This window comes from Quercus robur, chromosome 8 (genome assembly GCF_932294415.1).
Source record: "Quercus robur chromosome 8, dhQueRobu3.1, whole genome shotgun sequence".
In the NCBI taxonomy this organism is placed as follows: Eukaryota; Viridiplantae; Streptophyta; class Magnoliopsida; order Fagales; family Fagaceae; genus Quercus; species Quercus robur.
This window is the reverse complement of record NC_065541.1, coordinates 32,436,435-32,452,672: the sequence shown is the minus strand read 5'-3', so window position 1 is coordinate 32,452,672 and position 16,238 is coordinate 32,436,435. Positions and strand designations below refer to the sequence as shown.

Here is a 16,238-nt window from a genome sequence, read left to right as displayed (position 1 = left end):
CAAGCAACGATGGCTAGCATGAAAACCACCTTCTCCTTCTTTTGCAAATTGAGTTTATTTCACTTGAAGCTATATGGTCCAATTCTAGTGCTGGCAACTCCACTGTGGGTTGCATTGACATGGAAAGGGAAGCCCTTCTTAAATTTAAAGAAGGTCTTGATGATCCTTCAAGAACTCTTTCCTCTTGGGTTGGCGAAGATTGCTGCAATTGGTTGGGAGTAGGCTGTACCGTAGGAGTATAAGTCAAATAAAAAGAAGCTGTATTAGGTTTAGGGTTAGTGCCGTGGAGGAATAATTCAAATTTATTATTTTATAGAGTCCAAAATGAAGAAGGAAATACATTAAAGTAAAAAACTTAAAATAAAAAAGAAAAAGAAAATAGTGATGACGTGGAAAATTGTGGGAGTTTCAAAAGTTTCGGTTTTATATATATATATATATATAGATTATTTTCTAGTCAACTAAAAAACAATCGGTTGACCAACATTTTCAGTTGCCCTAAACACCCACAAATGCAGAAATTATATTCTGGAAAATAATTGTAGTCGAATTAAACATAGCTACCTCAACCGTTGTTGGATAATAATTGATTTTTTAAAGGAGAGAAAAAAAAATATATATATATATATATATATATATATATATATAAAAGTGAGTTTCTTTTTCCCAGCCACCAAAATATTAGACTAACAAAAATTCAACCTAATTAAAACCCCTAAATTATTTAATAAATAAATATCCAAGGGCCTTGATTAAGTGAATTAGATATTATTAGTTGTAAAAGAAATGTTTTATAAAACCTAAACACAAAAATTTTAATTAGTAAGTTTGCATTTCAAAATGGAGGAAGAATTTTTTGGTTGCATTGAGTCTCAAAATCAAATTGTATGTAAAATCGGCTAGAGCGAGTCTTAATATATATATATATTGGGCCTGCAAAGGCTTGAAATAATAATTACATATAATAACCCAAAAATAATTTGGAGAAGTAGACGCCCTATGGCCATATAACAGAACTCCAAGCATTCAAAGAAAAAGAAAAAGGTCTTGTTTTTCCAAATAGAATTCGGAAAAGCCTTTCCTACCTGCAAATTTCTAACGCTGTGTAATAATAATAAACCGACTAGCACTAAGGTTCAAAATTTAAATTTCCCTTCTCCTAATTCTTGAAGGAGAATATGAATGAATTGGGTCTATATATTAACCAAACCCACAAAAAACTTATTGGTCACATATATATTGTCTTTCGTTTCCAAATTACATTGTTACGGAGAGCAGAGAAATTAAACAATGGAAGACAAAGCCCCTCCTCCTTCCTTCACCAACAAAGAGCTTGAGGTCAGTGAAATCCTGCTTCAACTTCCTTCTCTAATCTTGCAATCTTACTTTAGCCGCTACACATTCAAAGCCACTTGGGGTTGCACCAAACCAAGGAATGCATCACTTTCAGAGCCTGGCATTGACAAGACTTCACGAACTGAAAGTGAAACCCCTGTTTCTTGCTTGCCCATTGTAGCGGTAGCCCACAAGAAGCCAAAGAATTTGAAAAGGAAAGGAGATGAGTTGTTTGAGACTATCAACCAGTTCAGTAAACGTATAGAGTCGTTTAAGAAGGAGATAGCCAATGTGAAGAGTCATAATGAGAAGTTGAAGTGTTTCAATTCCAAGTTGAAAGAAAGAAAACAAGAATTGATGAGTTCTTGCACGAGTCCACTTGGTATCCCTGATCTCAATGTCCCTCTTGATCATGTGAAGTCTTTCCAGTCCCAGGCGTTTGATCTCAATGACACTCTTGATGAGGATTGTGAAATTGTGAAGTCTGCCCTGGGGTTTGATCTCAATGAAACTCTTAATGATGAAGATTGTGTAATTGTAGAGCCTGCCCAAGTTGTTGATCTTGAGTGCTGACCAATGCAAAAGCTGCTGAAGCAAGAAAGAGAAGGATGAGGATCAATCTATGGGGTCAACAATTCTTTTGCTGAATTTCTTCCAGACCACGCTAACCGAAACCCGTATATATATATATATATATATATATATGGATGATTTTGTTCTTTTGTGTTTAGTTTAGTTTTTCCCTCTTTCCAATATGTCTATTTCTTTATTCACCTTCTATTAGAATTATAGAATATAGGCATCTAAATTTTGAGAAAAAAAAAAAAAGAATTTCAAGTTTGTCCAATTTGTGTAATTGGAATTTGAAGTTCTTGATCTATGAACCGTGATGTTGTACTTCCATTTTTTTTTTTTTTTTTTGTGTGTGGAACATGATGAATCTTACCCATTACAAATTTCTTAACACTTAAAACTAATTAAGCACAATTCAGTGACCGACTTCTCGAAGAGAGCACAGTAGATAGGCTGCTTTAGTCATTTTGCAAATCCTGTTCCAATAAGAGCTTGTACGTGCTATAATCCCAAACTGATTATACACTTAACAAGAATTTATTATAAGTAAATGGAAGAAACTCAGATCAATAAATGTGAAAATAAGGATATAAAATTAAATACATTCACCTGCCTTTGGAAATAAGTTAAAAATAGATTCCATCAAAAAAAAAAAAAAAAAAAAAAAGGGTAAAAATAGATGGGAATCTTTAGACCGTGATCCCTAGTCCCTACCCATGGTTACAACTGTAATACTAAAAGCCTTCTAATTTAAAACGAAAATTATTAAAAATGGTCCTCATAAAATAAAATGAAGACTTCCCCACTAGTGTTTAGACAAACTTTTATATAATATTTTTACAAAATATTGATGTCATAAATTTTTATTGATTTTCAACTGGACGTAGTATTAACATCACTTTTAATTTTACTTATCAATAATCACTTATCATATTAGCCATTTATAAAAAAAATTTGTTGCTCTAGCATTTTCTATCTAAAATTATAATAGGTTTGTAACAGTCCAAAAACCGCACGTTTCCTTGGTTAAAATTTTTATGACCAACTCTTTAGTCAAAGACTATTAATTTTTCATCACTATTATGTGAATGTAATTTGAGTGAGGAAAATCAAAAGTAGTTAGAGTGCCTTGGCAGAGTCGGAAAACATGCCATAATCCAAAAGTACTAATTATATACTTAACAAGCTACAAAGAGATGGATAACCACAAAATAGGGTAATGAAGAATTAAGCTTACATGAAAAAATAAGGCGGATATGAGATTCAAGTTCAACACAACATGCACAAGGGCTCCTATCTTTGCTTTAGGGCTGCATGCCACTGTGCTTGGCTGTCTGTACAACTGTCAGGTTTATGAACTTTGTACAATTTTTCTTATCTTTAATATACTAATATCATTTCGGTCAAAAAAAAGAAGGGACGTCAATTAAGCTTACCCTGCACTTTAATCCTACTTCCGTACGTACCTTACCAATCACCTTCCTTTGTCACCATCCAAATAAATCATTCATCCTAGTAAATAAAAAAATGGGTATTTTATCCCATGCTAATTAAGAAAACTACTCATCCACGCTAAAGTTGTGTTTAGGATTAGGGTTGCCCACAGGTCGGTCCGGGTCGGGTTTGTGTCCAACCCGCAACTGACTCAATTTAAATGGGTGGAGAAGTTTCAGACCCGTCGCCGACCACGAAAAGCCACTGGTCGAGTCGAATCGGGCTCGGGTGGGCATCGGTCGGCTTTGATTTCAACCAAAATACAATGATCAAACACTAAACTTCGATTCTTGAAGAACAAAATCAACAGATCTACAAACCCAAAGAGAAGATCTACAAACCCAAAGAACAGATCCACAAATCCAAAGAACAAAAACAACAATAGACAACAATTTCATAGATAACCGAACATAAGAGATGAAAATTTCAAGGAGGCGAAGACGAATCTGAGAGATGGAGGTGAAGACAAGCTAGGGACGTTGAGGACGAAGGGCGAACGTCGATGACGAAGAGCACTGATCAATGATGAAGAAGCAAAGATTGATGATGGAGAGGCCAAGATGGACTACGAGCAGGATCAGTGAAGGGTAGACATCGGCGAAGAGTAGATCGTGAGACTGAGACTTGGTCATATCTCGGTTCGGTCAGGTTTCTTCGGGTTTTGGGGAGAAAACTCGCCAACTGACCCGTCATTTTTGGGTTCTGGAGGCGGAGACCCGCCGCCGACCGTCACCAGTAACAGATCAGCCGGTTCTCGGGCCGGATCGGATGGGTTGGGCGAGTGGGTCGGGTCTCGGTTTCTGTTGGACACCCCTATTTAGGATAGCTTATATTGAGCAATTTATTTTATTATTTAGTTTATTTTTTCTATTATTTATGGGTATCATTGCACTTTTGGTACTATTCATATATCACACTGTACTCTTTTAGCTAACTTTTAGTTTTATCTACAGTACTTTCAGCAATTTTTTTTTTTAAATTTCAACTAAATAAGCAATTTCCAAATGGACCCTAACATCACTATTAGTCTAGCTTTTAATTGTTTTGCTCCAAGGTTTGCAATCACTGTGTCAACTAAAGCCATGCTAAAACATCTACTGACTGCATGCAAAGAAAAACTCATTGATGTGATATGCATTAAAATAAGGAACATGATATCATATCTAACCTAGCCATACCATGCAGAGCAGAGAATAAATATTTAGGAGAGTTCAATCATCAATAACAGCGTCATCCGACTAGTAATTAGATGGTCAAATAAAATTCAGATCAAGGTTCAAACTATTCAAGCTTTATTTGCTGCAAGGATGAAGTAACGATGGTAATGCAATATTTGATCAAGAGTATACCTTCAACATTTAATTTGATGGGATAGCAAAAATTGTTCATCTCTGGTTCATCCATAGGGGTCATCCGTGAGCCAAAGGCCAAACATTCAGGAAGGTTGTCTATGGACGAAGGAGTCGTCTAGAGGCAAAGTGCATGGACGACCACATGACACTCGGGAAATTCTCACAGAATTCTGGAGTGGGAACCAAACCCGTATTCATCGCCACAAATTCCTCACAAATGCTTAACTTCCCTCAGCAGTTGTAACTTCTATAGCCGTTGAAGAAGTTGTGTCAGAATTTACTAATTTCCTCAAATCCGGGGGAAGTTACTAAATCCATAACCGTTCCAAGGTTTTCTATATTAAGACCATCTGGTATCAAATAAAGGCAAGTTTTTTCTAACATTACTCCCTAGAAGTTGGAACTTGGTTTTTGAGAGAGAAATTGACTTATTCATCGGAGAGGATTTGGCCGGCTCACCCTAGTCGCCTTTTTGATAAGTGGGTTCATCCTTGCAGGCCTTCGCTACAACCACAAGCCCATTGAAGTCGAAACATTCAACCTACTGATCTTGTGCAACATCAGTTGGCGCCGTCTGTGGGAAACAGTCCAATTGCTTTGCAATTTGTCTTTCAATGACAAAAGGTTGAATGGTTCGAACCGGATCGAGGGCTATCAGCCCGGGCCATCAGGAGAGTAGGGATGCTTCAAGCAATCCCCATTGCGATCGTCAATCAGCCCTAGTGATGCCACAATCCTCTATTCAACACATGCAGTATATGGTAGCCGCTATGGCAGAGTTAACCCGCCAGAATCAGGAATTGACCAGGGAGATTAATTTGAAGAAGCAACGCTATGGGGGGTACACTGAAGGTCAAGCCCAAAATCAGGAAGATAGGGAAAACGCTAAACCTGAAAGCCAATCAAGGGGTACCACATCTAGAAAGGTGCCATAATTAGAGAAGGAAATGGACCAGATGAGAAAGGTTATGGCGGAGATGAGGGAGAACATGAGAAGGGAAAATCTAGTGGAGGATCTAGTCCACCGAACAGATTCCCTTTTCACGGCTTCTATCAACGGTCACCCCTTGCATTCGAAGTTCAAGATGCCTTCATTGGATTCGTACAATGGAGCATGTGACCCATTTGATCATATAGCCACTTTCAAGACTACCATGCACCTTCAAGGAGTCCTGGATGAGATTATGTGTAGAGCCTTCCCTACCACTCTTAAAGGACTAGCGCGAGTGTGGTTTAGCAAAATACCTCCGAACACAGTGAGTTCTTTTGAAGAATAGAGTAAGTTATTTGTCAATAATTTCATTAGAGGGCAAAGACACAAATGTTCCTTGTCTAGTATGTTAACCATAGAACAATGAGAGAATGAAAGCCTGCGCTCCTTCATCACTCATTTTAACAAGGAAGCCCTAACCGTGGACGAGGTAGATGACAAGCTACTCTTGACGGCCTTCCTTAATGGGGTGAATTCTGATTTGTTCATCCACAAGCTATATGAGAAGGAGCCTCAATCCATGGCTGAACTCGTTCATTCAACCCAAAACTTTATGAATGTAGAGGACGCAATCATAGCCAAGAAGAGGAAGAGAGCTGAGAGAATGGAAGCACACTCTGCACGACACTTGGAACAAGGTCCTCGTCCAAAGAAGGGACGAACAGAAGATAAGAAGGAACGAGATAATAGGAAGACAAGTTCGTCCTCTGGAAGAAGTTAGAACTACACACCCTTAAACATTTCACTCGATCAGGTGCTCATGCAAATCAAAGATGACCCTTCTTTAAAGTGGTCGAAGAAGATGAAAGGAGATCCTAACAAGCGCAATAAGAATAAATATTGTTGCTTCCATAGAGATCATGGGCATGACACGGACAAGTGTTATGACTTGAAGCAGCAGATCGAGAATCTCATTAGACAAGGAAAGTTAAGGCACTTCGATGGAAGGGATCATAAAGATGAGAAGTTGAAGGGAAAGATGGAAGAATCATCACGGCCCCCACTAGGAGAGATAAGGGTTATCATTGGAGGAACTTCAACAAGACAGTCTTCTAAGTCAAAGAAGACGTATCTCAAAGTGGTTCAAAACGTCCAACTCTCTGGACGATCACCAAGGACGAGGGGTATAGATGAGCTAGCTATTTCTTTCACGGACGAGGAAGCCGAAAGAATCTATCACCCTCATGATGATGCAATTGTCATTACTTTACTTATCGCAGATTACACAACTAGAAGAGTGTCGGTGGATAATGGAAGTTCAGCAGATATATTGTATTACCCCGCCTTTTAGCAGATAAGGCTGGAACGAGATTAACTTTTTCCAGTGTGTTCACCATTGATAGGATTTAGGGGAATGAAGGTGCAGCCTGTAGGCACCATTACATTACCTGTAGTGGTAGGATCATACCCACAACAGATAACCAAGGAAGTGAATTTCCTTGTGGTGGATTGTTCATCCTCATAATATGCCATCATTGGAAGGCCAACCCTAAATAGTTGGAAGGCAGTAATATCTACCTACCATCTTTCAGTCAAATTCCCTACGGAGTATGGGATAGGACAAGCGCAAGGAGATTAGTTGGCAGCTAGGGAATGTTACTTGGCCATGTTGGCTTTAGATGAGCACATGCAGACAATGAGTATTGAAGAAAGAAGAGTTGTTGCAGAGCCCACGGAAGTACTAGAAGATGTTCTTTTACAACAAGATGATCCTGAAAAATCTACCAGAATTGGAACAAGCATGAAGGAGAAAATGAAGGAAGATCTCGTCCAGTTTTTAAGGAAGAATATCGATGTTTTTGCATGGAGTCATGAAAACATGCCAGGAATTGACCCAAGTGTAATTACTCATTGACTAAATGTATACCCTTTTTCCAAACCTGTTCATCAGAAGAAGAGGGTGTTTGCTCCAGAGCGTGATAATGCTATCAAGGAAGAAGTTCAGAAGTTGACCACAGCACAATTCATTCGGGAAGTCTATTACCCGGAGTGGTTAGCCAATGTGGTGATGGTCAAGTGGAGGATGTGTGGAGACTTCATTGACTTAAACAAAGCTTGCCCTAAGGATAGTTATCTTTTGCCACGCATTGACCAGTTGGTAGATTTCACAGCCGGTCATCAGTTGCTAAGTTTCATGGACACCTTCTTATGATATAACCAGATAAAGATGGATGAGATAGACCAAGAAAAGACATCCTTCTTTACCAGTCAAGGTTTATTTTGCTATAAGGTGATGCTCTTTGGTCTGAAGAACGCGGGGGCAACTTATCAAAGATTGGTTAATCACATGTTTCATCCACAGATAGGGCGGAATGTTGAGGTGTATGTGGATGATATGCTTGTAAAGAGCTTGGACGAAGAAAGGCACCTGGAAGATCTCCAAGAGACCTTTGAGACGCTCAGGCGATACAAAATGAAACTGAATCCAAGTAAATGTGCGTTTGGGGTGTCGTCGGGAAAGTTTCTAGGATTCATGGTTTCACAAAGGGGGACTGAAGCGAACCCGGATAAGATCCAAGCCATATTGAACATGGAACCGCTGAAGAACATCAAAGAAGCCTAGTCCCTTACTGGAAGAGTTGCAACTCTGAACATGTTTGTCTCAAAAGCCACAGATAAGTGTTTACCTTTCTTCAAAATTCTCAAGAGGGTGTTCGAATGGACGGACGAGTGTCAGAAGGTCTTCCAGGATCTCAAAGACTACCTTACTACAGCTCCATTGCTAAGCTCGTCCATGTAAGGAGAGAAATTGTATTTTTACTTGGCAGTATCCCCTCATGCTGTAAGTTCAGCATTGATCAGGGAAGAAGGAAAGGTACAGAAGCCAGTGTATTATATAAGTCGAGCAGTTAGGGGAGTAGAAGGATGATATCTGTTGATTGAAAAGTTGGCCTTTGTGCTTATAACAGCTTCCAGAAAGTTAAGGCATTACTTCCAAGCCCATGTCATCAATGTCATGATAGATCACCCACTCAAGAAGGCAATGAACAAGTTGGAAGCCGCGGGACAATTGATTCAATGGGCCATCGAGCTTAGTGAATTTGACATCAGGTACTGACCAAGGAATGCGATAAAGGCTCAAGCTCTAGTAGATTTCATTGCGGAATTTACACCAAGTTATGATAGCTCAGACGAGGTAAGCAACAAAAAATGGGTCGTCCATGTTAATGGGTCATCTACACAACAGGCAGGAGGAATAGGAGTTGTTTTACAATCCCCAGAAGGAGATAAATTGAAGCACAAAGTTCGTTTGCAATATCAAACAACCAATAACGAAGTTGAGTATGAAGCCCTTCTTAAAGGGTTGGAGTTGGTTAAGTCAATGGGGGCAGAGTTAATACTCGTCCTGGAAGACTCTCAGCTGATCATAGGCCAAGTAAATGGAACATGTGAAGCCAAGGAAGAATGAATGAAGAAATACTTGAATAAGGTACTACGCCTTGTGAAGAAGTTTGAGGAAGCCAATTTGGTTCAAATCCTAAGGGAAAAGAACATGGAAGCAGACACCTTAGCAAAGGAAGCCTCAGCGAATGAAGCAACGGACGAGCCTAATGAAATTCAGTATATGCCCAGCATTGATCTTCTAGAAGTACTACAGGCGGAAAATGAAGAAAATTGGATGACTCCAATAATATCATACCTGAAGGACGGAAGGCTTCTAGAAGGGATGAACGAGGCCAGGAAACTTAAAGTCAGATTAGCCAGATACATCCTCATGGACAAAGTACTATACAAAAGAGGTTTTTCTCAGCCTTATCTAAGATGTTTAGCTCCAGATGAGGCGCATTATGTATTAAGGGAAGTTCATGAAAGGGTATGTGGCAACCACTTAGGAGCCAGATCACTCGTCCACAAGATCGTCTGTGCAGGATATTACTGGCCAACTATCCAAGTTGATGCCAAAGCATATGTTAAGGTTTGTAGTTAGTGTCAACGATTCAGTAATGTCCCTAGATAGCTGTTAGAGTACCTTATCCTAATGATGGCCTAATGGCCTTTTGCACAATGGGGATTGGATATTTTAGGCCTCTTTCCAATTGGAACCAAAAAAATGAAGTTTATGGTGGTAGGAATAGATTATTTCACTAAATGAGTGGAAGCTGAACCCTTGGCAAAAACTACACAACAAAATGTCAAAAACTTTGTCTAGAAAAGCATAGTATGCAGGTTTGGGGTACCTCAGGTGCAAATGTCTAACAATGGACGAAAATTTGGCAACACATCTTTCAGGGACTTTTGTGAGCAATTAGGAATAAAAAATCATTACTCCTTACCCTCCCACGCATAGGCCAACAGCCAGGCAGAAGTAACAAACCGATCCTTATTGAAGATCATCAAGACTCGGCTTGAAAGGGCAAAGGGAGTATGGCCGGATGAGTTACCAGGTGTTTTGGTGGGCTTACAGAATGACAGTGAGGACCCCCACGAGGGAAACTCCTTTTAAACTAACCTATGGAAGTGAGGCAGTCATACTGGCAAAAGTGCACATGGCTAGGCACAGGGTGAAGAAGTATCAAGCTGAAGAAAATGAAGAACAGGTCCATCTTAACCTCGACCTTATAGACGAGGTGAGAATGGATGCGGAACAAAGAACAGCAAGGTACAAAAATCTTATGGCAAGGCAGTATAATGCCGTGGTGAAACCCAGGCGCTTCAACATTGGGGATCTCGTCCTAAAGAAGGTTACCTTGGCAACAAGGAACTCGGCCTATAGGAAACTGGGGTCAAATTGGGAAGGACCTTATAGGGTTATCAACTACAAGAGGCAAGGATCCTACTATTTGGAAGCTTTGGATGGACGGAAGCTTTGGATGGACGGAAGCTAGAACACCCTTGGAATGTTGAGCACCTAAGGAAATACTATCAATAAATGCTGACCCTGGACGAAAGTGGCCATGGATGAGATTCATGGACGAGTGGAGTAATGTATTGTTTTCTCGTGTTTGTTTGTTTACTACTACTATGTGTTTTAAGTATTCCAATAATCCCCTAGAAAGTACATTAGTGTTTGACTTTTGTGCTATTCATGGACGAGTTTGTGTGTTAGTATTTTTAATTCCCTAAGGCGCTAGCTTTTAAGCGTGTGCCAAGCCTGTGGACGAATGTTTATGTAGTTTGAATTCCATATATATATATATAACAATGTGTTTTCAAATGCATGTGATAATATGAGAATCCTACATTTTTTGTGATTTCACTCAAGATAATCCACCAGAAGGCAAAAAGTTAAAGACAAATAAAGTCTCTGGACGCAGGGATGTATCGTCTATAAGCTTTCCTTAAGAAGAGGATAAAGCAAGGAAAAATGAACCCAAGGTATATCCGTCTAAGCTCAAGACAAGATAAACCTAAGGTACATTCGTCCAATCAATGGACGAAGAAAAAAGTGCATGCAAAAATATCTCAAACCCATGGGTGAATCTAGCTAGCCAAACAGTCCCAAACTTGGACGAGAAATTGCTGGAGTATCCATTGCTAAGGACGAGTAAATAATCGTCCTGAACATGAACGAAGAATAATGCTAATCGTCTAACATATGAATTAGTAAAGCTGGCAAAAGAGAAAGACTGTTCATAGACGAATCATACATAATGGCAAAAGGCTAAAACATAAAAGGGCTTATTCTATGAATTAAAGATTCGTCCACATGCTCAAGACAAGGTGAAATGTCTTAGTAGACGAATCCCACAAACCACAGAAATAGTGTGGACGATATAAGATAAAATTCATTAAAGCTCAACTTGTTCAAACACAATGAAGGATGAAAATGAAAAACATTCATTCATTCAAATTAAAGAAGGGTAGACGACCACCGTCCAAAAACCCTTAGAAGTATTTTAAAGCCAATAAGTGATTGTGTATAAAACTCGTCCATAAACTTGGACGAGAGAATTGTACTTGAATAATTTTTCAAGAAAAAAGAGAAAAGAAAAAGTAAAGCCCAAAACAACGGGCGTTTCCAACAAAGCTAAATGATAAAGAGAGTAAAAATCACTTGGCTGAATCAGTGGGAGTGCCTCCAGACTTTGGCTCGTCTTAGGTAACTTCATTGCTAGCATCGTCCACTATGTTGACATCCTCAGAACTCATCTATAGCAAGGAGCTTTCTGTCTAGACGATTCTTATACTCGTCAGACTTCTTGAAGGCTGATATGGCTTCCACACGTGCTTTCTCCAAAGACGAGGCAAACCCTGAAACTTGTCCCTCTAAGTAAGTAATGCGAGTTTCTTTCTCGATGTCATTTGTTTTAAGCTCCTCCACCTCGTTCTTCAGCTTTGTCTCACTTCCTTGCAGACGATTGAAATCATCAGTTAACCTAATCACCTCCCCCTTTTTTAATAAAATTTCATTATTCAGTTCCTTAGCCTTCTCCTTAGCTGTCTTGGCCTCCGTACAAAGTTCCTTGGCCATGCACGTCTCTGTATAAAACTTTGACATAGCCTATGTATGGACGAAGGAAAGTTAGACATTTTATCTTGAAAACTTACTAAAAACACACAAGGACAAGTGAAACTCTACCTTAAAGAGGTCATGGATGCTAGAACGTTCAAACTCTTTCATTGACATATTGTAGCATTCATTGACTTCATTATCAGTGATTATTCCTTTGAACATCTTCCATGCATAGCTCTCGTCTAGCACCAGGTTAGAAGGATGCTCAGATGGCTCTGACGGATGAGGCTTGTGAGGAGTCTTGGCTGGGGGGGGGGGGGGGGGAGTGGGGGAGTAGGATCAGTATGGACAGGATGAACTGTTTGGACAGGCTCCACATCAACAGGAGGGTCGTCCAGGTTTACCGTCCGGGGTGTAAACTTGGGAACCTTGGGAAAAGAAGCCTTGCCAAGTTTTTTTTTCTTAGGACCTCGATGACTTGGAAGGTCGTCTAAATCCACAGCACTAGATATAGACTTAGATTTTCTCTTCCCTGTCTGGACGACTGGTAGTGCGGTGGCATCCTCGTCCCCACTGATTATGGTTTTTTCCTTGTTTTCCCTCATTGTAGTTATTCCTGCGATGAGGAAAATCAAATTAAAAAAAGAAAAAAAGAAAAAAAAAGAAGAAGTAAGAAAAGTAGAATGGACAATACTTACTTCGACGAGTGGTTTCCTCGTGACCGAGATTCTCAGTAGTAGGTACTAGGCCAAGCCCCCAAGCAGCTAGATGGCTAAGAATCACTAGATCGTGAAAATTTCTCCCAGGGAAGGCACGAACTTCGTCAATTCGATCCAAGTAAAGTTTATCTAAGCGTGGACGAATAACAGCTGCATCACCAAAGAAAAAAGGGTTAGACAATTGAAAGTTAGGAAATATATAAAGAGAAATGAAATAAAATGGAAAGAAGACATATCCTCAGGACAAAGGCGACCTAGAGGGCTGGTAAAAGGTGGGAAGGGGGCATTACCCACATCAACTGGGTCACTAGCCCAATTTCCAAAAATAATAAAAAATTCTCTCTTCCAGAGCCTGTTAGACGAACTACGACCCTTTATCAAACTATAGTGAGGGCCTCTGGACGAGAACTGGTAAAAACCAGCAAACTTCTTTATCTCTGAAGACTTATAATAGTAGAGGAATTCATCCACTATGATAGGATGGTCCCCCTCCAATGCCTCACGCCATAGCACTTGCATGGCAACTATCATCCTCCATCTATTGGGGTTGAGCTGGTTAGGTCCAATACCCAACCTATGGAGAAGACCTCTACAAGAAGAATTTAAGGGAAATCTAAGGCCAGCTAAAAGGCAAGACGTATATACTCCCAAACCAGAAGAAGGAGAACAACACCATTCTCCTTCCATGGGTAGACAAGGGTTGAATTCCCTAGGGATTTGGTATCTATCTACAAGGGTTTTCAATTTGAGGGCATCCAAGGTGGACGCTATCTCGAGGGCACAGCTATAGATCACATCTTCTTCCTCCTCGTCTTGAGGGTTAGGTGGTCCTCTGGATGAGCTAGTCCCAGCTCCAGAGGCCATCCTACGTTGCATTTCCTAGAATTCCTCTAAGGGAATACCAGGAACCCCAGATGAACAGTCCTCGTCTGAGGAACTACTACCGTAGCTTGTGCTACCCTCACCACTCTCATAACTCCCAGAAGAAACGTCCTGGTACTCCTCTATCGCTCTCTCTAAACTACTACTAGATGAAGACATGACTAAAATAAAGAAAGATTAAGACGAAAACCTAAAAAGGAAGAGGAAATACCTGACAGAACTAAGACGAGAGCTAGACGAGGCCCTTGGACAAGATGGTAGAGGGGAGATTATAAGAAAGGTGAAGGGCAAGAAAACGAATGTACCTATTTATAGGGCCCAGAAGCGGGGTCAGTGAAGTGACGCCAGCCATTAAGAAGGCGACACGTGACAGTCCCTTTGAAAAACACAAACGACACAACAGGTCAACCAAGAAAATCATGACATGTAGCCTTAAAAAAAAAGAAAAAAAAAAAAGAGTTAGGTCAGGACCATAAATGTGCGCATTAAATCCCAATCAAAATCCTTGGACGACCTCTGGACAATGGGGCAACTGATGGGATAGCAAAAATTGTTCATCTCTGGTTCGTCCATAAGGGTCGTCCGTGAGCCAAAGGCCAAATATTCAGGAAGGTTGTCTATGGAGGAAGGAGTCGTCCAGAGGAAAAGCGCATGGACGACTCGGGAAATTCTCACAGAATTCTGGAGTGGGAACCAAACCCGTATTCATTGCCACAAATTCCTCACAAATGCTTAACTTCCCTCAGTAGTTGTAACTTCTATAGCCGTTGAGGAAGTTGTGTCAGAATTTACTAATTTCCTCAAATCCAGGGGAAGTTACCAAAATCCATAACCATTCCAAGGTTCTCTATATTAAGACCATCCGGTATCAAATAAAGGCAAGTTTTTTCTAACATTAGTCCCCAGAAGTTGGAACTTGGTTTTTGAGAGAGAAACTGACTTATTCATCGGAGAGGATTTGGCCGGCTCACCTTGGTCGCCTTTTTGATAAGTGTGTTCATACTTGCAAGCCTTCGCTACAACCATATGCCTATTGAAGTTGAAGCATTCAACCTACTGATCCTGTGCAACATCATAATTAATTACTAACCTATGTCTAGCGTGATCTATGATATATTTTGAAACATTTTGTAAAATATTATCTTATTGCCTATATGTAAAATACTTATTATATGTTATAATAGTTGGGAATCAACTTCAATTACATTACATATCACTAGAAAAATAGTACATACAAATTAATTCATATAACTAAAAAATATGAATCTTCTTCTTTGGGTGAATTAACAAATGTTTAATTATTTCCATTAATTTAAATATATAATTATTTTTATGTTCTGATTGCGTGTTGTTAAATTTTCTTTTATGTTTTGCTAGACTTAATTTCAATTGTTACTAAAGCAAGCCCACTTGCGCAAGGATGTGAAATTCAAAATCAGTTATTTCTTATAAAAACATTAGAAAATAATCATAAATATTTATTTGACATGAATAATTAGTTAACCACTTATAAATTATAAATTCATGACAATAAATACATTTATCCTATTAATACTCTTTTGGCTTAAATACAAGATTTCATTTCAGTCCTTTAACTTTGCTTTCATTCATTTCAGTCCTCTAAGTTTCAGATTTATTCAATTAAGATCTTTTTGTCAACTTTTGTTAAAATGTTTTGAAAAAAAATAATATGGAAATTATTTTTCAATCATTAATTGAATTTTTTTAATTTAAAAAAAAATTGAAAAAAAATTAAAAAAATTGAAAAATTAACCACACCATATGGCGAAAGTTGATGGAAAAACCTTAATTGAATAAACTTAAAATTTAGAGGACTGAAATGAATGAAAGCAAAACTAGAGGACTAAAATGAAATTTGAAGAAATTTAAAGGATTAATTTTACATTTTAACCTACTCTTTTTATTACATAACACAAACCCAAACTACTATAGTGTTGGTATATAATTAATATTACATATTATTAAAAGAAGGAGAGGTAGATTGTTTAATAGAATTAAAAATGTGGATAAGTCAAACTTGATTTTTTCCTCACACAATTAATTTGTAGAGGTGGGATGCCAATCAACCTTTGATATTCTTATTTAGATGGATTGAACTAAACTAGAAATGAAAGGATTAACGTTAAGTATAAGTATGAGACGCGAGAATTAGTTAAAGATAACCTCGGATTGCTTATATTATGTTCCTTGGGTTTGGTCCGAGATACAGATTACACTTGTTCTAGGATTACAATGATGATTCTCTCTCTCTCTTTTCTTAGATGTTTCCTCTCCTTTTCACAGAGGCCTCTCTACCTTAAATAGTCTCCTAGGTTGTATCTTGGCCTTCCACTTGGAGAGTTAAGGTTCATTCCCCTTAATACTTGTCCCATTAGTGCTTCAATAGAAGGTTTCTACACTAGGCTATGAGCTATGATGACACTGTTCGGGGGTCATTTTCTCATTAATGCGGCCAACTAAGTGAGTTTAGAGCATTG

The 16,238-nt window shown here is 38.9% G+C and overlaps 1 protein-coding gene across 1 annotated transcript; it reads left to right on the top strand.

Annotated features, from left to right (window-relative positions):
* The first annotated feature begins 5,524 nt into the window (after positions 1-5,524).
* LOC126696176 (uncharacterized) lies at positions 5,525-7,036 on the top strand. The gene is made up of 2 exons (XM_050392955.1): positions 5,525-5,680; positions 6,500-7,036. Exons 1-2 carry the CDS (start codon positions 5,525-5,527, stop codon positions 7,034-7,036), a joined length of 693 nt encoding a protein of 230 aa, XP_050248912.1.
* The last annotated feature ends 9,202 nt before the right edge of the window (positions 7,037-16,238 follow it).